The sequence below is a fragment of the Trachemys scripta genome, chromosome 1 (assembly GCF_013100865.1).
Source record: "Trachemys scripta elegans isolate TJP31775 chromosome 1, CAS_Tse_1.0, whole genome shotgun sequence".
In the NCBI taxonomy this organism is placed as follows: domain Eukaryota; kingdom Metazoa; phylum Chordata; order Testudines; family Emydidae; genus Trachemys; species Trachemys scripta.
This window is the reverse complement of record NC_048298.1, coordinates 105935651-105961819: the sequence shown is the minus strand read 5'-3', so window position 1 is coordinate 105961819 and position 26169 is coordinate 105935651. Positions and strand designations below refer to the sequence as shown.

The following is a 26169-nucleotide window of genomic DNA, read 5'->3' as shown; positions in this document are numbered from 1 at the left end:
TGCTCTCCTTGCCTAGTCACATGCGCTGGGGGTGTGGCTTTACGAAAAACACCAAATATTGTGAGACATGATAAAATTGTGAGTTGGCAACCCTGAATCCTGAGAAGGCCTTCTCTGCTAAGAGCCTGCTGCACTTGTGTGACGTTATTGACATAAACTGGGACCGTATAGATCATTGTTGCAACCAAGGTCCTGTAGTGGCACCCAAATCTTGTATAAAGGGGGTCAAATGGGGTGTCTAGGACAAGGTTATGGTTTACTTGTTATGATTATGCTGTCTATATGTGTGTATCAGATTTGTAGTTGAAGTTATGAATATTGGCTCTATACTGTCTGTATGGCAAACTTATGCTATGCTTCTGGGTGACATCCCAGACAAACTGAGATTAGCTCTGCCTAGCCTGCTTGATGGCCCATTAAGGACCATCAGCTATACAATGGACTCACTGAGAGAAGGCAAATATGCCTTCAGACTCAGAAAAGTATGCAGGAACTTGCCCATGTGACTCCAGACTCCATTTTGCTGTAATTTTCCACAGTAAGAACAAAGAGGTGTTCTTACACCTGGAAAAGACTATATAAGGCTGATGCCTCATCTCCATCTTGTCTTCAATCCTGCTTCTTACCTCTGGAGGAACTTTGCTACAAACTGAAGCTCTGAACAAAGGACTGAATGACCCATCCCAGCGGGGGATGTATTCCAGAGACTTGATTTGAACCTTCAGTTTATTCCATCACTGCTACAAGCCTGAACCAAGAACTTTGCCATTACTGTATGTAATTGATTCCATTTAACCAATTCTATCTCTCTTCTCTATCTTTTTCCTTTTATGAATAAACCTTTAGATTTTAGATTCTAAAGGATTGGCAACAGCGTGATTTGTGGGTAAGATCTGATTTGTATATTGACCTGGGTCTGGGGCTTGGTCCTTTGGGATCAAGAGAACGTTTTTCTTTTACTGGGGTATTGGTTTTCATAACCATTTGTCCCCATAACGAGTGGCACTGGTGGTAATACTGGGAAACTGGAGTGTCTAAGGAGATTGCTTGTGAGACTTGCGGTTAGCCAGGGGGTGAGACCGAAGTCCTCCTAGTCTGGCTGGTTTGGTTTGCCTTAGAGGTGGAAAAAAAACCCAGCCTTGGGCTGTAACTGCCCTATTTGAGCAATTTGTCCTGAGTTGGCATTCTCAGTTGGGTTCCGCCAGAACCGCATTGTCACAACTTGAATGCTCTCCTCTCCCCTACAGATGCAAAAGGACACCCAACAACACCCCTGGGGTTAGGCTAGGGTTGCCAACCCTCCCGGTTTTGCCAGAAGTCTCCCGGAATTGGGCTCTATTTCCCGGAAGCTACTGAAGCCAAACCGGGAGATTTTAGGCTGCTAAAAGTCTGACAGTGCAGCGAGGCTAAGGCAGGCTCCCTGCCCTGAGGTAAGCGCAGCCCAGCCGAGCCAGCACCCTGAGCCCCTACCCCAGCCTGAGCCCCCTCCCACAGCCAGCACCTCAAACCCCCTCCTGCACCCCAACCCCCTGACAAAGCCCAGAGCCCCCTTCTCCTTCCCAGAGCCTGCACTGCTCATCCTCTCCCCTCCCCAATCCCCTACCCCTGAGCCCCCTCCTGGAGCCCACACTCCCTCCTACACCCCAACACTCTGTCCCAGCCCAGAGCCCCCTCCTGCACCCAAACTCCTTCCCAGAGCCTGCACTTCTCACCCCATCCCCATCCCAATCCCTCCTTGCCCCTGCCCTGAGCCCCCTCCCAGAGCCCGCACCCCCTCCTGCACCCCCACTCCAGACCAGTAAAAGTGAGTGAGGGTGGGGGAGAGCAAGTGATGGAGGGAGGGGGATGGAGCGTGGCGGGGTCCCGGAGGAGGGGCAAGGCAGGGCAGGGAAGGGCAAGGGTATCTGGATTTGTGTGATTAGACAGTTGGCAACCCTAGGATAGGCTCAGGATTTCTTCTGTTTGTAAATTTTGTTGATTTCTGCCCCTCTGACTTGATTCCTCTGAAGTTCACTCAGGCTTGTTTCCGACTGTAGCTGTCCCCCTCCCTACAGCCTCGCCCACTATTGCAGGCAGTGCATGAAGGCCAGGGACAGTCTCCGTGCCTGCAGCTGGAAAGTGCAAGGATTGCTCCCTCCAGGCACCCCCCTACAAAGGGTATGGGAAGAAGGTAGGGCATGACCCCCCTTCTTTTTGTCACATGAGATTGTGCAGTTTATTCCCCCACGCCAGCCCCCAAAGGGATGGTGTAACAAACTGGAACATTGTTAAGTGGCACAATTTAATCCTATGGATTACTTTTGTTATGGCTCCCAGAAGCTGTTGGGCCTGGGTGCCTAGGAATAGAAGTACCCTTTATCCCTACATTTTAGCAGAAGGGTTGGGAGAGAAATGGTCTCATAAAGGGCACCAAAAACGGGAAATATCTGGAAGAATGGCAATAAATAGTTTATTTTTATATCATCTCAGATGAACCTAGGGTTGGGGAAAGAAAAAAATCAGAGGCTCTCAGGGAAGGGATGGTGTAGAAAACAGAAGCATAGAGGAGGGTTGCTGCCATTTCAGGGAACCCTGTAGCTCATCACTCCTTTGTTTAAATAACCCATACGCTTTGCCTGGTACTCAAGGGGGTTTTAGTTCTTTCTAATGGTGACAAGAATTCATTTATGTCCTTTATTAGGAGACGAGTTTCTCACTCACGTATTAACAGCAGAACTCATTTCAGCTCTAGGCTCTTTCCACCGTTTGCAAAGCCCTAAATCAAGCGTGGATAATGAGCCACTTCATGATAATGTTGTAAAACACATGCTGCTGCAATTATAACCAGGTGATGTTATTTAAGGGTATTGTATTTTAGTTATATTTATTTGCATATCCTCTAAGGCACATATCTCAAGCAGTTTATCAGTCCAGTCATATCTTCTGCAGGAATTTACTTGCATCTTGTCAGCCTCTGCCATTTTCTTACGATAACCATAAAATAATATGTTCTTTCTCTGCCCAGTACATTCTGTGTACATAGAGTAAAATCACATTTGTTTAAATAAATAAAATGATAGATTGGTCTCACAAAGTCCAATTTCACATCATCAGTAGAAGACAAGATCTAAATGTCAGCATAAACATTAATGGAGGGGAAAAAGCCCTCTCAACTGCAAAAAATATAATGGCTCCATATATTCCCTTTCATCATCACAGAGCTGGGGCAACTAGAAGAAAAGCTGCCTATTAATACAGTGCTGGGTACACAGAGTACAGAAATACAGAGCTATACAAGCAACTGCAGCTTGCTGAATAGTAAGATGTACCTTCTACTACAAGGTGGAGGAGGATGCTGTATAAACTGTACTGATCTTTCTATTCCTCAATCCAGTAGGTCTGTTTCTGAATCTCCTCCTAAAATTTGCTGCTAAGTAGTTGAAAATATCAGATTTTTAAGAATGAAGCACATTCAAATGAGACATTCAAACAGACTGACCTGCCAATAAAACCTGAACTCTTGGGTATCATCCTGATAATGCTGCAATACGCAAAACCCTGGGGCTGTTCTTGTTCTCCCCACACCTGTACGTCCCTGAGAGTTTTGTGTTCAAATGTGATCCATTTTCCTAGCTAAAAAATGGTAGCAATGGATTTCAAGGAGCACCCTAAGCCAATCTAACAGGTTGGTGGCTACACACCAGGGCTTCAACCAAGGTTTACTGTAGGGGGAAAACGGTGAGCCCCCTGGGCAACAACTGACATATGGATTACTGCTCCCCAGGAAGTTAAAAACATAGATCTCTTGGAAATCAGTCAAGATAGAAATTCTAAAATAGTCTAAAAAGTCCATGTGACCCCAGAGAAAACAGCCTTATCTTTACCTATCCAGTGCCAACAGAAAGTGGAATGAATACCAAAAGGATACTGGCTGTTTGCCTCAAGGGGTCAAGCTACTTTCTCCAGCCCTGTGTTAGCAATGGATTTAAAAAGTGAAACACACAGGGCTCAGAGGAATAAATGTCCGATGCTAATGTTTAAGCTGTGCCTCTTTTCCCAAAGCTATCTTTGGGTGCCAGGTTTTTGCATTCACAGGATATTCTGTTTCACAAGCAGTGTTTGTAATTGGTTCCACAGCCCCATTATAAATACCTATTAACAACCAATATTTCAGGATAGCAACATTTATCAGGGTTTGCTCATTAAACCGTATAAGATTAAGTAAGAGACATGCTCAACTCTTTGGCATGGGATAGGCAGGTTCCCACGTCAAGAGAGAGACCTGTGCTTTGTAATTTTACCTTTAGGGTTCCTCCCCCGTTTTTGAAATGAAAATATATTTCAAAATTTAGTATATGGACTGGGGGGTCCCCATGTTAGTACGCCAGGACTTCTTGCTATCTCTGCATTTTCCTGCCTTACCCAAAAGTGAGCACTGAAGTAAAAAGTCTACTGTATATACTACACTGAAATGCAGATGAAATGAAACATACTGAGAAAGCAGCAAGAGCTCCTAAACTCAGAAAGTGTGGCCAAGAATCAGAATGCTCTGGATGGCTAATTAATGGGCTGGTATATTGCAGAGGTTGGTTTTAATAGTGCTTTACTAGCCTAGGGTCTAGTGCAAATCCCACAGGGGTTGTTGCAACTGTCTTCCCTTGCCTTGCCAGATCTAGCTGGCGCAGCGATCTGCTTCCACAGCAGAGGTTTGCCCCTTGAGCTCAATAGCTCTATTCCCTTTGAAGCCTCAACAGTCACAATTAAATGCATCACTTAGAAAACAAACATAAATCCAAATTAAGTGTAAAAGAAGTAAACTTTGGTGGATGAGTGTTTCTTTGGGTTTCTGAATTTCCACTGTGTTGAATTCTCATATACCTGATTGAAACACTTAACACACACAAAAGCCAAATTACAAAAAGAATAGTTTGACCACATAAAAAATGCTTGCTATCAAAGCAGTCATATTGTAAAGCAAATTAAAAGACACAATTAGGGCTCATTCATGGCTTCAATAGATGGATTTATGGCTGTCACACAGCCAATGCCAGCAATGGTTAATATACAGTTACACTTGGAGAGAGACTTATTTTTTAAAATATTTGTATTTGGAACTTACTGGTGTAAGCAGAGTCAGGATGAGCTCTACCCTGACATCTGGTGGTGAATTATGGCGAGTGTGGAAAAGAACTCCAGGGGCTAATCTTCTTTGCATAGGCACACCCACCCGCCTGGCATGAGACAACAGCAACTGATAGTGGTTACTTTGGATGGGGTGGGATCCCCAGTTTCTCTGTTATTGGGACAGGAGGAATAAAGTGTTGTTATCCTGATTATGTGAATCAAGGACAATGAAACTGTTTTATGACAGAGGATCTCACCATCACCTCAGGAGCACTCGCTAGACAAGGGACATGGGTTCCACAACCCAGTGAATTGAGAGAAGATGGGGACAGGTATTTGTACTTTATAGCATAGGCCCCTTTTGAGGGCCTGAAACACCAATTGCACCACCTTCTCTCTCCACTATTGAATGTCACAGCTAGCTTTGATTCCATTAGGAGTCTAGTTACAGATTGCTGAGCTGAATTCACTTTGGGCCAATGGTGCACCAGCACTGGGGCTCCCCTACTATGAGCTGAAATCACTAAGAGCTGAAAAAACAAAAGATCACTGAGTGCTGTGTTAACTAGTGGGGGAGCCTGAAGCTATATTGTTAAGTGGCTGGCGGAACAGTTTGGAGGAGCAGCAAGCGGCACGGAGCCTTGCGGGGACAGTTGGAGCGGCCCAAGGAACGGCAAGCGGAGCTGTTTGCGGGGATGGCTGGAGCGGCTCACAGGTCAGTGAGCGGAGTGGAGCAGCTCGTAGAGCAGAGCAGTTCATGGGACAGCAGGAAGTGGACTGACTCGTGGTGAAGGCTGCGATGGAACCCCCCCGGAGAGATGGCCGGTTGGCCTCGGATCACGTAAGGTGCCCCTTAATACCCTGTGTGCCCTTTTACTCTGGGGCTGCACCGACCAGGGACAGACACTTTGGGGGTTGTTGGACTTTGGGGGCTCTGGGTGATTTTTGGGTTGCTGGATTCAAGAACCAAAGGGAAAGGACACGGCCCAGTTTGCTGGGGTGGGTCTTTTGCTCATGGTTTGTGTTAGGAATCCTGTTTGTGGTGGTTTTTTTCCAATTTAATGCTGATGTTGTTTACCTCATGTTATTAAACATTTTCTGCTACACTCAGACTCCGTGCTTGCGAGAGGGGAAGTATTGCCTCTTAGAGGCGCCCAGGGGGTGGTATGTAATTGTCCCAGGTCACTGGGTGGGGGCTCGAGCCGGTTTTGCATTGCGTTATTGAAACGGAACCCCTAGATACAGAACCTGGCCCTTGTTGCTGCCAACTTAGATGGGCAGAAGGGTTATACTGGTAAGATTGCTGCTGTTATCTGTCTCTTACATTATCTGTGAGACATACTTTATGTTGGATATTTTTCCTCAGTCTTAACAAGGTGTTCGTAATACAATACGTACTCATCGTTATTCAGAAGACTGAAATATTTTCCCTCAAGAACAGCAGAATAAAGAAACGTTGTGCAGAATGCCTGAAGCATAACAAGCCTACTGCTGAATGCCCTGCTAAGACTAACTGCACTTCAGTAACATGTTTGCATCAAGCTTTGTATCGCTCAGTACCTTCATAATTATTACAACTTTGCTCCATTTCATCCTAATCCCATTAAGCATGTTGTCACAGAGGCTTGGCTGAGGTTCATTGTGCTGCAGTTGCTTATCCATAGTAAAACTTGTGACAGCAACTTGCACCGACTTGAACTCAAGTTTATGAATTTTATAACCAGTGGTTCATTAGACCGGGGTTCCTTGTGTGGGATACAAGAGGTCCCATTTCCCATCTCTAGTGAGTCTTCAAGAAGGGTAGGACTTCCCATACCTTTTATTTTCTGCCTTGGCTGAAAGATGGACTCCATGACATAACAGGCCTATTCTGTCATTCTAGCATTACCTCAACTGGAGGCCATTGTTAGAGGCACAGGTCATCATAATGGAGCATGCTGCAGATCTCATTGCAAGTTTAAATTCTTTTGGTGACACTGGAAGACAGACTGTACAGCAGGGTCTGCCAATTAAAGAATTCATAGGACTTGGCTACACAGCAAGTTACTATGTGGCAAGCCAGGGTAAGAATCTACTGTGCACCAGTTTTCTGTGCAGTAATGTCCCACGTGGGCAGTGATACAGTGCAGTGAAAGACCCAGAGCGTGATTAAGAGTAATACTGCTTCGAAGTGCAGTATAGTACGCTGCACTCCGGGACTTTCCCTGCCCTGTAGCAGGCTCCACACGGCGAGTTAGTGCGCAGCAAGCTGGGGCACTGTAGATTACCACATAGAGAAGCCCATGCTCTGACCTTTGAACTATTTGTTTGTACCCCTGCACATGCAACAGAATTGCAGAAACTTTATCAGGAGGTTGAACAAACAACAGATTCATTTTTAAAAGATTTCAAAAATTGTCACAATTACAGGATGCATCTACTTCTGACGATCAGGAAATGTGGAAATATATTTTTAACTGAGGTTAATGCACATGCTTGTGTTATTGAAGACTGGGAAAGCCATTCCAGTCACACAATAAATATTAGGCTCTGGTGAATTAGTTTATGGTCCATGTCCAGCTCACAGTGGATCACATTACAAAAATCTAGAGCTTAACAAAAATTTTCCAATGGAAATTTTCCATTGGAAAACACTGATTCAAATATTAAAATGTTCCATAAGAATGTGTCGATCGCAACAAAACTTTAGGTGGAAACCAGACAGGCAGGCTGGCTGGCTCTCTGGGCTCCAGACTGATGGGCTACACAACAAGCAAGCGGTCTGCTTGGCTCCGCAGCGGGCAGCCAGCTTGCCAATCCAGAAATTTTTTAAAAAACTCCATTTTGGTTCTTCCAAACTTTCAAAAATTTCCATCCCACAAAAAAATTGTGTATTTCTGATTTGCAGTGGGAGAAAAAAAATCTGAAATACAAAATTTTCTGTGGGAATAAAATTCTGGTTCTTGCACAGCTCTACAAACAAAACATGTTTACAACGGGTACTCTTGTTGGCAGCTATAGCATAGGCTAAGAACAGAATGGGGCCTGGACAATGAACTCTTCTTTCCTTCTAAGGATAGTTACTTCAAGTCAGGGCTGACACATATCAGTGGGACAGCACAGGGAAGGTCGTCCTGCTCTCTGTACCATACCTGTCCTTCAGATAAAGAGGAGCTCAGTCTGCAGTGCTATCAATTAGTTGCCTTTCAGAAGCATGCCACTAAAAAAAGCCCTGTGCTATTATCAGGTAAATATTCACTGTTATACCAAATAATTTAGTTTTTCTTTTAAAAGCTATCCCAGTCATTGTAAAAAATGTAAAATGTTAATTGCAAATATAATAAAACATTTTCAGTTACAGAATAATAAATAACTGGAGTCATACTGGGTTGGTTTATATTATATAATCTTAATCTTAGGATAAACATTAAATAGAGGAACAAACAGCTAAGTCTTTTATACTATGATTTAAGTAATGTTATTATTAGACACTTCAATGTAAATTCTAAACATGTATCATAAGTAACAATTTAGAACTTTCCAAATTAGCTAGCATGTTCCCTGGAAGCAATTTTAGTATTGCTAGTAACAGGAAGCTCTTGGCACATTATTAGAGTAGTTTCTCAAATGAGATCCAGTTCAATTTTGCTCCAGATGTTGAACAACAGCTTCTTGATCTCAGTCTGCTAGTCTCAGCTGTGTTTGAGCTTTAGTCTTTAAAAACAACAAATCAGCATTCCAGGAAAATGGTATCAAACAGGACTGCTACCCCTTTCATTTGGAATCAATGGGGACATTGGAACAAAAACCTTTCCATTACTTTCACATCCTTTCTTCAAAACAACATCCCCACAACTATGATCCTTCTTGCATTATCAAGCCATGCATGTTCTTTGTTTTATCAATTAAAGCAAAGCCCCTGAATATAAATCAGCTCCCCACCATCATCCTAAAATACTGGTTTGGTCAGACTCAGAGGGAAGAATGTCATTTTCTGCATCATAACAATATTTCCTGAAGCTCCAGTGTGACCTCAAATCCAAGTACTGACTTAGCCCAAATTAGGTTGTGGAAAGTGACAACACCCCAGCTTTGGTTTGACTGTGGGGGGCAATGAAACATCATCGCTGCTATATCAGCTTTTTTATGCTATTTCACCAATGAATCTAATGATAACATAAATTGTAAGTTTCAGACCATTACTTACTTTTAATTAGTCCCTGGCAGCCAGGCCCACCACCTAGAGATAAATCTTTGTAAGAGCAAAAAGAATAATACCTGATACCCCTATCTTGCCTTATATCTTCAAAGTGCTAACTGTTCATTAGCACGCCAGAGGGATTATTAAGCACCATTATTTCCAGTTTACAGACTCTGCATCTGAGACAAAAAAGTCAAGGGATTTGCCCCACATCACAGAAAAAGTTAGCATCAGAGGTGGGATACCTGGACTCCCACTACTGTGCTTAAACCACTAGGCTACAAACCTTACCCTTATAAAGATAAGCTCATTGGTTTCAACAAAAAAGCATAAACAACAACAACAGCATAATACCATAGGCATTGTTGCATGCTTCAGTGATTCAAATAATGCCAACTGTTTTCTAATCTTGGGAGAGCAATAAGGAAACGCAGTAATGTGTAGAAGTTAACCAACAAAACAAAGATCTGTTTGTTTCCTGACTAAAACATTTTCATTCAAGAAAACTACATGTAGTTAATAAGTTTGTGCAGTTATTGGTACTGTACCTTGTAAGTAAGTAAGGTGAGAATGAAGCTGGATTGTCCTGTTCTGAAAACATTGGCATGGAACCTCCCATTATCCAGAAACGGAAATATAAAACAAGAATCACCTTCAGAGAAGAACAACATCTATTGAAATGGTTACCACCATTTGAGCAATATTATACCGTACATGGAAATCCAAATCTTTAACGTGCAGACTCTTAATTTTTTATTTTTTTTAAGATGGCTCTTTAAGATTTAGCAAACACTGCAGGGAAATCAACACAAACTAGGGCTTAATGTCGAATCAATTTCCAGGGCAATTATGGAATCAATTCCTATTAGTATCAGTGGCATAGCAGGGTGTTAATCCTTGAACATCCACTAAAAAATAAACCACGTTATGAATATATATAAAAGGAATTTCACAAATATTTATCTGGATAATTTTCTAGCCTTTTCTGTCAGAGTGTCCCGCCACAGAGTAAGTGTGTACTATTGCCATGGACTGTATGGGATATTAAGCCTTCTCAAAACAGAGACAATGTTTGTGAGTACAAATGTGTTAATACCTTTCCTCATGCTGAGTGATACCTCACACTGAGAGAGTTCCACTGATTTATTTTTGAGCTGGTTTCAAGGGGATTACTAGTGTCATTAACTACTGATACAGGTAAGGGAAACAGAATCTGGCCTGTAGTGGGCAACAGGGAAGTTATGCTTTAAAATGAGCAACCTTTTGATTTCTTCTTACTACCTGTCCCACTGGCTGGAGCAGCGTGGTCAACTGCTTTCTGGAGATGGGGTTCATTCTTTACACTTGCAGTGACTGCCATTGAAAAGTCAGTATTTTCCAGTTAACCCACAGTGGTGTATTTTACTCTGGAGATTTCTCCACTATTTAGAAAAGGTGGGATATTTGCGAATGTTGATTTTTAAATGACGACCTATGTAAACTAAAAAAGAATTTGAGGTGGAAAAGAGCAGCATTTTCATCTAACTGTCCAGCTGAAATTTTATTGGACTATCTTTCAAGATTAACTGTGAGTTAATACCATCTAATCAAACCACTTAAAATAGAACTTCAGCTGCAATTTCAGCTTTCTAGTTCTGTTGGTGAACTATTCAGCAACATTTGTGTTAATATTATTTAGATGTACACCACCACATTTTTAAAATCACTCATACTTACATAACTTATTACTAAAGCAGCCCTCTTCAAAAATGGCCTTGCAATATACAAGAAATTCTGGTTGTTACTTGCCGTCAGGTAGCTGAAATGCAAATGAACAAACACTTGCTTAAATACTTAGTGGAAAGTAGCTTGTTTTTCACACTGAAAAATCACTGGCACAATGCTCTAACCATCCTATGTCTATTAATGTGTTAACATTAAAGCTATAATGATAAGCATTTGTATCATTTTCCATTTTCAAAGCATTTTCTAATTAGAATTAGTCAACATTTTATTTCTAAAATTTAACAAAATTTCAAATGAAAAAAATTGCAGAAATTATCATAATTATTTCCCCAACCAGCTCTATTTACAACCACCAACTACTTAATGCTCACAAATCTCCATGTATGACTTTCCCAGCACAGAAGAAGTCACTATCAGGCCATGATTAAAACTCAGAAGCCCTTTAATCCAATTCTGTGCTCAAAAACTAGAGAGGGAGGCATAATCAGGAAGAACTGAGCTTCTTTAAAGCATCTCTCTTTTTAAGTAGAGTTCACATGCTCCATTTCTATGACAAGTCACTTGACTAGTTAGTTATGATTATTAATTGAAGTGCGTCAAATATACAGGATGCCCTTTGTCTGTACAAACCCTCCCTGCTCCACAGGCAGGTAAAATTAAAGGCTTGAGGTCAAGCATTATAAAGCTCAAAAACTGGATCTCTCTAAATTATTTTTAGAGAGATCCAGTAAAGAGAACAGTAAAGTGTTCTCCAAATTCTAATACCCATTTTAAAATAATTAATGACTGTCACTATGGCACTAAAGTAACTAAATACTAAATATGCTTATATAGACCCTACAAACTTTTCGTTTTTCTGAGGAAGAAAAACAAGTAGAACATAGGAGAAGGTAGTTGAGGGGGGTAAGTATGTAGGAGGTGAAGAGTGTTTTTAACTTGGAGAAAATAGAAGACACATTATCATTGAGCTTTTGAGAACGTGTTAAAAATAAGGAATAAAAAAAATTCAGTTTATACAGTCTCCGAAGATTATGAAACAGGTTACAGTGCTTGTATTCAAAGTCAGCACTCCATGCAAGGAAAGAGTCACAGTTTTTCCTGTGAACATCTAGTATAGAAATTTAATTTTGATTTCCTCCAAATCTCTCAATACACAAGATCCTCTAACTACCTTTAGCCCTTCAAGTCACTGTAAAAATGAGGTCACAACACTTCCGCAAGAAAGAGAGATTCTTAATTTGTGGCTTTTTGTTCAACTTTTCCATAGCAGGAAGTTAGTGATGCTAGGCCCCTTTGAAATATGAAGAAAAGCTTTCACTGCTGACAAAAGCAACAGAACCAAAACCTGTATGAGAAGGAATTCGAGTTTAACAACAACAAAGAAAAGTGAGTGCAGCTGGATGCACTCTAGAAAATGCAATCTCTTTAAAAAAAACCTTCTGTAAGCATCGTGCCTAAAACATAGTAACCCAAACTATGTACGGTAGAGAAAGCTGTATAACCTCAGGCCCTTGTCCTCTACTTATTTATAAATGTTGACATTTAAGAGTAGGAGGTGACTTAAATGTCAGACTGGTCTTCAAGACCCCAATCCTGCAAGGTGAAAAGTTTTCTGAACTCCCACTGATTTTAATCAGGCCCCAACTTCCCAGAACAAGGAAGCTCAGACTAGTCTTCAGGTTTTATACTTCATGAAAGGTCAGACTGGCCTTCAAGTTTTCACTATGGCCCTGATTCAAGGCCCACTGAAGCCAAGGGAAAGACTCCCAGTGACTTCAACAGGGTTTGGATCAGGCCCTGGACTTTTGTGCCAGTTGGAATGTCTCATGAAATTCAGACCTCTTATGCTTTTTAGTAAGCAACAGAAGTGGTTGGTTGTATTTTGTTTACATTATTATAGACAGGGTCGGTAGCGCAGCCTACTATTAAGGTCGCCTAATACTTCCCATTATAAGAGCCTGTTTACGCTTGCTTATAATTTTGACAGACTTTAACCATTTAGGCTGAAGTTTTCCATGCCCAGTGTCTGCTTTAGACTGATATTTTTCTGGGAAATTTCAGCCAAAATGGTTCATCTGTTTCTGAGAACGAAACTAGAGAAAAAAATATGTTGTTTTATCCATTTAAAAAATTCTGGTGACCTTTTCTCTCAAAAGCTCGAGCACCACCAGCTTCTGAAGCAGGAAATTGAAATATGGCAAAAAGGGGGTCTTTGTGTTAGGGATGTGCCTTTTGCTGTCCCCATGAAAATCCAACCAAATTTGGCCAAGTTATAAAACTATGGGGGGAGGGGGAAAATCACAGTTGGCACATGCTCAGTAGAGACTATTTAGAGTCTACCTGATAAAATCTCCTGATCTCCAAAGATTCCATCTACACTATGCATGCTCCAGTCTGGAATAACTATTAGGCGTGATCTGCACTTAAAAGTTAAGTTGCCATGGGTACGGGACTCAGAGGTGTGAAAAATTCATGCCCCAGAGCACAATAGCTAAGCGGATGGAAGAATTCTTCTATTGACCTAGCTACTGCGGCTTGGAGAGTGGATTACCTGCGCTGACAGAAAGGCCCCTTCTGTTGCTGCGGAAAGCGTCTATCCATTGGCTCTACAGCAGCATAGCTGCAATGCTGTAACTGTGCCACTGTAGCATCCGTACTGTAGACATGGCCTTAGAAACAATATACTAATTAAAAATAAGGAAAAGCATAACCTAATCTTGGACTGTGAATTGTCTGGAGCAAGAGCTGTTTTTGTGTTTTTTCTTCAGTGCCTAGTACAATATGGTCCTGATCAAGGTCTTTAGCTGCAACCAACCAACCACCACCTACCATCCACTTGTTCCGTCTCAGTTACAGTCTAAGGATAAATATTTTTTAAAAAGGAACTAGATCCTGAAATTTCAAGAAAGGTGACAGTTGTCTCTGATTATTGGTCCCTTCTGGTGGTGGATGTTCCAAAGTACACAGTATGTGAGTCTGTTGAGTATAAGAATGATTCAACTTTTTTGAAAGGAGTACGTTAGTCTGTCCAATTCTATAATATTGTGGATGTGTTTTAAGATGATCATAGTAAGATGGAAGAAAATGAAAAGTGCTTGATCTGTCCCATGCTGGAGGGCCCAAATCCTACTTCTATCTAGTATTAACGGTTTAAAGCTCCTTTCTTCTCCTTTCAAGATATCCCACATACTTTTTAAGCTTATTGATTTTGACATTTTGGCCTGTAACATGTATAATTAAAATGCACTTTACAACCCACACTCTCATTCCCATCTTCATCATGCCAAGCATAATCAAACATTTTATCCAGTGTTGTGTCAATGCATCACTGTTTAAAAGCAGGAATTAATTACAAGTGCCCCACAACGTTATGAGAGGCCCAGCCCACCACAGAGCAAGCCTTATCATGGCATTTTACCAAACCCCATCTTCCTGATGTGCCTTCATGCAGCATTTAAGTCATTCAGCACTAACACACCCAAAGGAAAGTAACCAATGTATTGAGCCTGATTGTGGTCAGCACTGTAACCTGCAGAACAGATTTAGCATCAAACCAGGATGCACCAGAAGGGATGAGAGGGACAACTGGGGATGGGCAAATCCAGAGGAGTTCAAGGGTTTCTGAACTTCATAATCTCTTTTCCAAATGTTTTTGGCATTTTACAATTGAGGCAGAGAAATTTTCTTTTCTTGCAGATTCCATTTGGAAATGTTTTTCTGACTTAAAAAGAGCTTGCGCTATGAAATCTACAAGGAAAACCATTAAAATTAACATCATACTCTGCTTGTTGATCCAGCTGTCCTGGCCATCCAATACATCCAAGCTAGAGAGGTGGCATATATGAAATACAAACCCATGGGTAACTCAGCTCATCAAAATGTTGTTTTGCCAGAATCCTGGTATATTCTGGATGTCTTATGGGTGGTATTACTGGTCTCAGAAAGACTAACTAGGAAGACATCTTACATGTGGCCAATGTGAGCAAAGGACAATTCAGCGCTCCTGTCTCAAATTCCAGTGAGCTGCAGATAGAGCAGGAAAAGTATGTTTTCTAAATAGTAGTCATGCACAGCTTGCAACATATACAAGGTAAAATTCCAGCTTAGAGAGACAACCTGGATCAGGTTTGTTTTTCTAGTGCAGCTTGCTTGTTCGGTTTGTAAGTTGCTAAATTCTTATTTGGTAAGCTAACCAGGATATTTAAAGTAATAAATGTAATTATTTTGCACTTTTGCAAGATTTCACAGTTTTGTACCTTTATAAAAACAACTGCCTTTTATACTGAGTCAGTCCCAGATCAGAATTCTGTTCATTTGCAAGCCACACAGCCCCATCAAACATCTAAGAGTATGTCTGCACTGCAATTAGACACCCATGGCTGGCCCATGCCAGTTGACTTGGGCTTTTGGAGCTGTGGATAAGAGGCTGTTTAACTGGGGAGTAGATGTTCCAGCTTGGGCTGCAGCCCGAGCTGTGGGATCTGTCCACCTCTCAAGGTCCAAGAGCCTGGGCTCCAGCATCACAGTTAAACGGCTCCGCGAGCCTGAGTCAGCAGGCACATGCCAGCTACGGGTTTTTAATTGCAGTGTAGACATACACTAAGACACCTCTCTGTTCAGAAGGATCACTCCCCATCATCAGCTCCATCCACATATGCACAAGAACACAGATCCTCAGTGCTCATGCACACCCCATATCGGAGTCAGGGTGGGACACAGAGAAGAAGAAAACTATATATTGCCAGTAGCCCCTGTGCAACAAAAAATATGATCTCACAAAATATTAGTGCCTCATCATAACAATATGGTAAACATTTCAAGATGTGGATCTCACTGATTTGAATGAACAGAGCAAATTGGAGCAGGAAATCCAAATTGCCAAGACTGCTAACCACGTGTGAAAAAAGAACATTTGGACAGAGGTTTCTATTTGCCTTCATGCCAACTCTCCCACATAGCAAAATCCACTGCATAACTGGCTACTTGCTGTCTTTTAAAAGCCTGAGAGGAATACTCCCTGAAGCAACACAAACACACAATAAATCCAAAAATGTTTAATAATGCGAGGATTTCTCTTACACACTTCGAACAGAGGCCAAGACAGATATTTGGCAGTTTTGGCTTCCTGAAAAGTACAGCTCATCCCCAAATCAATTCCGTTATCACAGCATTCAGAGATTTTATAACTGAGGACAGCAGGGTAGGTAGCCTAGTAAAACGCACAACCGTGCAGTTTATAGCAACATCAAAATTGCTGGTACCAGATGGACTTTGTGTTAATCAAAACAAAGTTCTCTAAGGAACAGACCTTTTTTCTTTTCCTTTAACATTTGAGGCATCCCAAGTTGTCATGACACTATGATAATTGACACCAGCTGAGGATCAGCCCCAATCTGAAAAGTAATTATTTTCTGTATAAAACATCAACTCCTTCTCTCCTCCTCACCCTCCCCATCACACTGGGCACTACAGAAATACTGTAAACAGTTAAAACATTAAAAAAATACTGTAACATCAGGGATCCCAGAAGGAATGAGGTGAGAACACATTGCTAAATATATATATATATACACACACACACACACACACACACACACACCCCTTTAGTGTCTTATTCTTCTAGAGCTGGAGAGAGGAGACTCCATCCCCAGAAGAACACTGTTTTCCATTTCCATTCCCACAGCCTCTCTGTCAAACCAAACCCCCTCTCGCCCAATTTCAGGGGAGGCAAAACAATCACAACACTATGAAAACCACATATACCAAAGAGCAAAATAAGAGCACTATTAGGAAACAGGTGGGAAGTTTATATCCAGTGACAAATCCATCCTTTCAAAATGCAGTTTTCTTGTGGGGATGATCAATATTCCTTAAGTAAAAAAAACATGGTCTACTTTTCTACCTATTCACATCTTCATCATAATCTACCCAGTCAACTGAATTTTGTATTCAAAAAGTATCTTTGCACCCTAGTCTGCCTTATTTTTCCTGTATGAAGAGAGCCATTGTGGGACAGGCTGTAAATGACATTCCAGTGAGAAAACAAGAACCAAACACAGACACAGAGTGAAGTTGAAAAATAAACAAATATATTCCAGACGCCTGCAGGTTTTCAACTCACTTAAAATACCTGTCAGTGCCGGGAAATAAAATATCAATCACAGCTACAAATTTAATGAGGGGGAAAAGAAAGGTCTCCTGCTTTCCTCTTTAGACTTGACATTCCTTGCAGCACATGTGTTGTATCCCTGCTCCTTACCTCGCTGGAGACTGTTAAACCCCAATCACCACCACACACACACACACACAGGCAGGTACACAGAAAGTCATTGTTGGCAATTTAAAGGGACATGGTCAGCTTTTAAAAAATTCACAATTATTATTTTTACTCCGTTCTCTTACTAACAGCTAGAACTCAATTTTCAGAAGTTACTAGTGATTCTGTGTGCCTCGGTTCTGGGGTCCTCAGTGTGAGACACCTTAAAGAGCCCTGATTTTTAGAGGGTGGGTGCTCAGCACTTTCTGAAAATCAGGCCCTTTCAAAATTGCATCTTAACTCAGCTTGCAAAATGAAACTTGTCCGTTACAGTTTAACTTTTACTGCCAAGCACTGAGGTACAATCGCATCTGCTCCAACCCCTCAGACAGAGACCAACACCTACAAGATCTTCACCAAGCATTCTCAAAACTACGATACCCACACAAGGAAATAAAGAAACAAATCAACAGAGCCAGACGTGTACCCAGAAGCCTCCTGCTACAAGACAGGCCCAGAAGAGTAACCAACAGAACTCCACTGGCCATCACCTACAGTCCTCAGCTTAAACCTCTCCAACGCATCATCAGTGATCTACAACCCATCCTGGACAATGATCCCTCACTTTCACAAACCTTGGGAGGCAGGCCAGTCCTCGCCCACAGACAACCTGCCAACCTTAAGCATATTCTCACCAGCAACCACGCACCGCACCATAACAACTCTAACTCAGGAACCAACCCATGCAACAAACCTCGATGCCAACTCTGCCCACATATCTACACCAGCAACACCATCACTGGACCTAACCAGATCAGCTACAACATCACCGGCTCATTCACCTGCACGTCCACTAATGTTATATATGCCATCATATGCCAGCAATGCCCCTCTGCTATGTACATTGGCCAAACTGGACAGTCACTACGCAAGAGGATAAATGGACACAAGTCAGATATCAGGAATGGCAATATACAAAAACCTGTAGGAGAACACTTCAACCTCCCTGGACACACAATAGCAGATGTAAAGGTTGCCATCTTACAGCAAAAAAACTTCAGGACCAGACTCCAAAGAGAAACTGCTGAGCTCCAGTTCATTTGCAAATTTGACACCATCAGATCAGGATTAAACAAAGACTGTGAATGGCTATCCAACTACAGAAACAGTTTCTCCTCCCTTGGTGTTCACACCTCAACTGCTAGCAGAGCACCTCACCCTCCCTGATTGAACTAACCTCGTTATCTCCACACTGATATATACCTGCCTCTAGAGATTTCCATTACTTGCATCTGAAGAAGTGAGGTTCTTACCCACGAAAGCTTATGCTCCCAGTACTTCTGTTAGTCTCAAAGGTGCCACAGGACCCTCTGTTGCTTTTAACTTTTACTGGTGACTCTCATTCACTAATGAAATCTTTGGGATGTCAATATTGAAAGAGAACCCTTTAAAGTTTGAAAACTTATCATTGATTAGTTTTTAATTCTTGAAAACATTGCAAATAACCCTCTCAACATCTAATATTAATAGAAAAGTTTAAAAAAAACATGAAAACTAAACGTGTCCTGATATACAAGGATACTGAGCACCTCTAATTCCCAATGGCATCTCAGAGATTTGGGGGTTCTCAGAACCTCTGGAAATCAAGCCACCAGTGCCTACATCACCTGGAAATGTCCTAACCAGTAGGCTGCTCTTCAGCACTGCACATACTCGCTCTCCTCCAGCTACTCACATAACACAGGTTCAAACTAGAGCTCAGCAGCTACACCAAATAGAAGACATCCAAAACAGCCCTCACACAAGGTCTGAAAACAAACTGCATTGCCACATGGAGACTTTCCCCCTTTACCCATGACCATTTTATGATATTTTGTATAAATTCCATTTCTTGCCAAGGCCCTCAGGGTGTGTATGGAAGAAGGGGAAGGAAGGAGATTTGAAGAGGGAAAGAGAGAAAGAGAGAGCGAGACAGACATATAAGCCAAAGATGTGCAGAGGATGAATAAGAAGTTCCCTTCATACCAGACATATCATAGACATGATGAGTAGACAAGGAGGAGCATAGTTAAGAGGAAAAATAAACTCCCACCACGCAGACACTTATATTCCACTGAAGAGAGGAAATCTACTAGCATCTATTAAGAACTGGTGATCCCTTGTCACGGGACAATTAAGGGCTCTTAAAGAAATTTAAAATGGGTGTATAATAGGTGGCGCAGGTAGTGTTGCCTATAGTTAAGGCTGTCTGACATTTTCCATAAGTAGTCCCAGTTTCCAGTTGCTTATAACTTTGTCAAACTTTGATCACTTGGGCTGAAATTTTTCCATGTTGGATGTCTGTCTCTAACTGAATTTTTATTTTTGATTTTTTTTTAATGTTTCAGTTAAAACTATTCAGCCATTTCCAATAACAGATTTGGGAAAAATACATTGTTTCACCCATGCTAAAATAATTCTTGGAACCATTTGGCTGAGCCACTCCAGTACCTCCAGTTTTTGGAGCAGAGACTTGAAATTTGGCAGGGAGGTTGCCTGGGGCATCATGGATGCACCTTTGACTGTTCCCAAGAAAATTCACTTAACTTTGGTCAAGTTACAAACCTCTGACAAAATCTCAGGTCACACATGCTCAGTAGAGACTTAAGAGTTTGGCAGATAAATCCTCCAAAGATTCCATGTGCAGTGAGCATGCTCCAACTTGGGTCTGGAGGGGGCTGAGTAGGGCTTTCACTACAATTGCTGCTCCTGGCTACTCGGGACCACTGAGGCACTGCACTAGGCACGGAGAGCAGGGAGATTGTCTCCTGTGCTCTGTGTTCCCCTGCTGGCACCCAGGCAGTGTAGAGGAGATGGAGGAAGTTGTCAAACTAGAGGGCAGAGAGCTGAGAAATTACAGTTGGAGGGGGGGGGAGAGTAGGGTGCAGGAGCCAGAGGGTGCGGAGGAGCAGAAAGGGTAGTATCCAAAGGATGGGGCAGGGTGTTTCAAAACTAAAAAAGGAGGGAGGGGTCAGGAGCTGGAGAGGTGAATGAGAAGCAGGGTCCAGGGGGTGCGGTGTAGGAAAGGAGCAGTGGGGAGCCAGGAAGGGTGGGTTGAATAGGAGGAGGAGGGCAGGAACAGAGAGGGACAGAGACAAGGGAAGAAGGGCCTATAACAACTACAGCCCACTCCCCTCCAGAACTTGAAATTGAACTCAGGATCCCCAAGTCTCTACACTCCTCTGCTGTCAGCAAATAGCTATGCTCAGTTTGTAGAAGAAGCCAGAGATTCCTTTCTCTCATGGGCTCCCTGTGTTTGGTAGGGCAGGAGACTTGCATGGCCTCATCTGCTCCCTGTGGTTTCTAGCAGCTCCTGATGTGCATGAGCGCACACACTCCCTCTGTTACCCATGGATTGGGTTGTTAAGGAGCCTTCCTTTGCTAGACATATTTATTGATGGAATGTGTTACTATTCACTCAGTCCCTACCCAAAATGGTTCTGCATGCAAGAGAAGTGGTGCCCGCACAGCACCATTTATTTGTCCCATAGGAATAAGCAGGCTGTCGAAATATGACAGATTTTTTTCCCTCCCATTCTTTTGTGGCACTCAATTTATATCCTGGATGGTTGAGTGCTATTAGAGGTTTAGTGTATTATTTCCTATTTATACCACTATATCTTTCCTCTCTTACACTGTGCATGGGGGGCTAACTCTAAACACAATGAAGCCTTCGCAGCCACTGATTTTGGTAGCTTTATTATGGCATTTCAGACTGTAGAGGGGGGATTCCCCCCATGCTGAAACAACCACAAGTTTCTCTATATGCATTTTTTAAAAAAAGCTTTGCCTTTTGAATCTGAGATCGGGATAGGAAAAAATACCAAAATCATTATTAACCAAATGCTGACTACTTGCTTTTAAGTTCTTGGGGTTACCTGTGCGTAAAAGAGGGCAGAATATGATCCAATGGCTTGATTCAGTCACAGTACTTTGTGGACTTTATGAAAAGCAACAAAAAACAAATGCAGTAAGCCCAGACATTTTCAGTACTATTTATCTTGTTTATAAATATTTAGTTGGAGAGTTGTCTCACAGTAGTGGCACCTACATAAATTCCATTCACAGTAACGGTAGCACTGTGCGTGACCAGAAAATATACTCCCGAAAGTTTACAGAAAGTAGATTAGGCTGTTCATAAGTTCATAAGTAGAGAGACTATTTTTAAATGCCTAACCACAATGGTTATTCTACAAGCTTCCCCCATAAAGTCCTTTCCATCAGTGTGCATTAATCCTGAGCTGCAAACTGCATATTCCAGTCCACACATTGGACCCCTGTATGAAGCTCAGCTCTGGCACAGAGAATTTCAGCCCATTGCCTCGCCACTAGTCTGAATTTCTTATGTGACTGGGCAGGGTGGAGAGAGGAGCAGTTATCCCAGAGCAGCAGGTAGGCTGGGCTTCCTGAGTAAACAAAAATGTGCTACATTGATGACATCTTCATCATATGGACCCACGGAAAGGAGGCCCTTGAAGAATTCCACCTGGACTTCAACAATTTCCACCCCACCATCAACCTCAGCTGGACCAGTCCACACAAGAGATCCACTTCCTGAACACTACAGTGCAAATAAGTGATGGTCACAAACACCACACTATACCGGAAACCTACTGACCGCTATACATACCTACATGCCTCCAGTTTCCATCCAAGACACATCACACGATCCATTGTCTACAGCCAAGCCCTAAGATACAACCGAATTTGCTCCAACCCCTCAGACAGAGACAAACACCTACAAGATCTTTATCAAGCATTCGTAAAACTACAGTACCCACCTGGGGAAGTGAGGAAACAGATTGACAGAGCAAGACGGGTACCCAGAAATCACCTACTACAGGACAGACCCAACAAGGACAATAACAAAACACCACTGGCCATCACATACAGCCCCTAGCTAAAACCTCTCCAGCGCATTATCCACGATCTACAACCTATCCTGGAAAATGATCCCTCACTCTCACAGACCTTGGGAGGCAGGCCAGTCCTCGCTTACAGACAACCCCCCAACCTGAAGCAAATACTCACCAGCAACTACACACCACACCACAGAAACACCAACCCAGGAACCAAACCCTGTAGCAAACCTCGTTGCCTACTCTGTCCCCATATCTACTCTGGCGACACCATCAGAGGACCCAACCACATCAGCCACACCATCAAGGGCTCATTCACCTGCACATCCACTAATGTTATATATGCCATCATGTGCCAGCAATGCCCCTCTGCCATGTACATTGGCCAAACCGGACAGTCCCTCCGCAAAAGAATAAATGGACACAAATCGGACATCAGGAATGGTAACATACATAAGCCAGTAAGTGAACACTTCAATCTCCCTGGTCATTCTATTACAGATTTAAAAGTCACTATCATTGAACAAAAAAATTTCAGAAACAGACTTCAAAGAGAAACAGCAGAACTAAAATTCATTTGCAAATTTAACACCATTAATCTGGGCTTGAATAGGGACTGGGAGTGGCTGGCTCATTACAGAAGCAGCTTTTCCTCTCCTGGAATTGACACCTCCTCATCTATTATTGGGAGTGGACGACATCCACCCTGATTGAATTGGCCCTGTCAACACTGGTTCTCCACTTGCAAAGTAACTCCCTGCTCTCCATGTGTCAGTATATAATGCCTGCATCTGTAACTTTCACTCTATGCATCTGAAGAAGTGAGGTTTTTACCCACGAAAGCTTATGCCCAAACAAATCTGTTAGTCTTTAAGGTGCCACCAGATTCCTTGTTGTTTTTGTAGATACAGACTAACACGGCTACCCCCGATACTTAATAAGAGGGAAGTGTGTGCAAAGTGAACTTCACAAGGCTTAATAGGCAAGAGTTAAAATTTACTTAACAATTCAAAGTTGGCAACCAGTATAATTAAAAAAACAAAAACCAGGCAGGAATTGAAAACAAGTAACAATAAAATAGTAGCCACAAACCAACCAACAAGCAATGCTTAACTAGAGGGGTCGGTGTGCTTTCATTTGTCTATTGTATCCCCTTCCCTCCTCTTCTCTCCTTGTAGATGGTAAGCTCTGCAGGGCAGGACTATGTCTTTCTATATTATTATTATGGCTGTTAGTATTACAGCAACAGCCCTGGGCCCCAGCCAAGATTGAGGCCCCATTGTGCTAGGCACTGTACAAATACATCTGTGCAGTAGCCAGTGCATTTCATAGATTCATAGAAATGTAGGACAGGAAGGAACCTCAATAGATCATCTAGTCCAGTTCCCTGCACTGAGGCAGGACTAAGTATCATCTAGACCATCTTTGAAAAGTGTTTGTCTAACCTGTTCTTAAAAGCCTTCAATGACAGAGATTCCACAACCTCCTGTGGTAATTCGTTTCAGTGCTTAACTACTCTTACAGTTAGGAAGTTTTTCCTAAGGTCTAATCTAAATCTCCTTGCTGCAAGTTATGCCCATTGCATCTTGTCCTGTTCTCTGTGGTTAAGGAGAACAATTTATCACTCTCCTCCTTATAACAACCTTTTATGTACTTGAAGACTGTTATGTTCCCCCTCAGTTGTCTCTTCTCCAGACTAAACAAACCCAGTTTTTTCAATCTTTCCTCATGGGTCATGTTTTCTAGACCTTTAATCATTTTTGTTGCTCTTCTCTGGACTTTCGTCAATTTGTCCACATCTTTCCCCGACTGGACCCAATATTCCAGCTGATGCCATAGCAGTGCCCACTCAGCACTGATAAAATAGTAATATTCATTTGTTTATTTAAAAAAAATCCAATGTGAAATGCAGAAAAGTTTGTGTGAATTCTCCTGAACAATGTTTAAGTCAAATGAAATATTACCTCACCAAAGGACGTCATCAGATTTACATTCAGGGGAGGGAGGGTGAAATCACATTGTTTGGCTCCAGACATGACTGCCAAAAATGACCAACAAAAGTAGTAGTGGCCCCACATTCAATTGTATTGTTTAAAATGAAGGGCCTGCCTGTTTTCCACAAACATTTCCTTTATCAAAATAATACCCATTTACAAGTCATTTCAAAAGTAGTTAAATGAATGCCAATAATGTTAAACCCATCAGGAAAAGTTATTTCCTCTCCGGAAAAATCCTAATCTGACATTTTGATCTACTGTGCTCCTAGATCCCTTGTTTCTGTCAGGTTAAATAAAGCAGCCCATGCACACTCCACAGCAATATCTAAATACAAAAATAAAGGGTAACAAGTTTCCTCTCTCTTTCTTGTTTGGAAGTTCTGTGCTATTTTTAACAGCGTCTCAGTAATGGTTTATTCTCTTTTAAATGACAGCTAACACTTCCCAGATTGCCAACAGAGTTGTAACAATTATTATTTCTTGGTAAAGAGATCATATCTTTTCACTGAAGCTTTTCTGTATTTACAATAAAATACAGCCCTGCACCAATGTTACACTGAAACCTGGTAACAACTGAGCTGAAAGAAAACAATCCAAAAATTGGCCTTTTATCAGCAGCACTTTGTGTCAATTCTATTTGTGCTGTTAGTTTTGGCATGAAGAATCAAACAATACATTTTCAACAACTGTTTATCTCTTTCACTCTCTCTCTCTCTCTCTCTCTCTCTCACACACACACACAAACACACACACAGATCCCCAAATTCTCAGATTTAAAAGTGTACCAGTTATTTCATCACAGTTAATCATAGTTTAATTATGACAGGGTAACTTTTAAAAATTATAAACTAGAATCTGCAATGACAGGTAAAAGATTAGAGCTCACTTTAGATGATTTTATTTACAAAGCCATCCTCTATATAATCACCTAAATAGATAATATATGGTAAGGACAATAGCAACATCAAAAAAGAATAATTAAAAAACTGGGTTATATTAAAAAAAACCCTAAAAATAATTACACTTAATCCTGTTTTGACCACAGTTCAGTCTCATCTATTGTCAGAGAAGCAAAGCCACATATCCTCCAATATTGTCTAAAGTGAGTAAGACCTTTTTGAAATCTTCCTTTACATCATTTTGAATCTGCATATTATTTCACAGATGTGTGAATAAAAAAATTACTGTTCATGATCTCAGATTGATTCTTGGACTATACTAGAGGGAGAAAAGCCAGTGGATCATCAAGGTAGTCTTGCACCTCAGTGAATCTGAGTTTGAATTCAGACATTTAAAAGTACGACAGACATGAAGGAGCCTGCACATCTAGCCCCATAAAAGCTTATCACACAAGTTTGAAATTATACAAATCAACAAGTATATTTTCTGGTTTGGGGATTTAGTAAGAGGGGTAATCAACAGGCAGACCACGGGTCAAATCTGGCCTGCCAGATGCTTTTGGACGGACCCCGAAATCTTTTTATTTTGTTATCATCATTATTGTTATTGCGGTGTGCAAAAATTTCTCTGAGTCTGGACCTTGACTATACCTTGACCAAGAAATTTGGACCTTGACAAAAAATACCTTCTGTAGGGCATCCTCTGAGGACACCAAACCATTTATGGAAAGATCACAGATAGAGGAGCTTGGATTCGTTTTAGCAAACTTTTTTCCACATGAACACACAACTTTGCATAACTGGCAGCCTCTCTTCTGCATGTTGCCTATCTGGCATGAGGCAAATTGGCAGAGATATGTGGTTGAAGTTTGTAGAATGCTTGTCCTCATTATACTCCACTTCAGCCAGTACTATTTGTCCCGCAGTTTCATAGCAATTCAATCCAGTCAGCTTTTAAAAAAATAAATTGCGCTTGTTTCTACCAAATTTAGTTGTAAAGGTATCCCTGCACACATGGGTTCTACACTGTGCCCAATGTATAACAGGCTAAAAAGTGTGATCCAAAGGCATTGCATATACTCCTATTAAATTTTACACCAAAGATAGACCA

At 41.7% G+C, this 26169-nt stretch overlaps 1 protein-coding gene across 2 annotated transcripts in view; it reads right to left on the bottom strand.

Annotated features, from left to right (window-relative positions):
- TMTC1 (transmembrane O-mannosyltransferase targeting cadherins 1) overlaps positions 1–26169 on the bottom strand; it is a 211812-nt gene that overhangs the window by 115776 nt on the left and 69867 nt on the right. For both annotated transcript variants that reach the window (XM_034780420.1, XM_034780430.1), the window contains 2 exons: positions 11000–11081; positions 9832–9935 (listed from right to left, as the gene is read on the bottom strand). In XM_034780420.1, coding sequence (XP_034636311.1) covers positions 9832–9935; positions 11000–11081 — 186 coding nt within the window. The remainder of the gene's footprint in view (positions 1–9831; positions 9936–10999; positions 11082–26169) is intronic.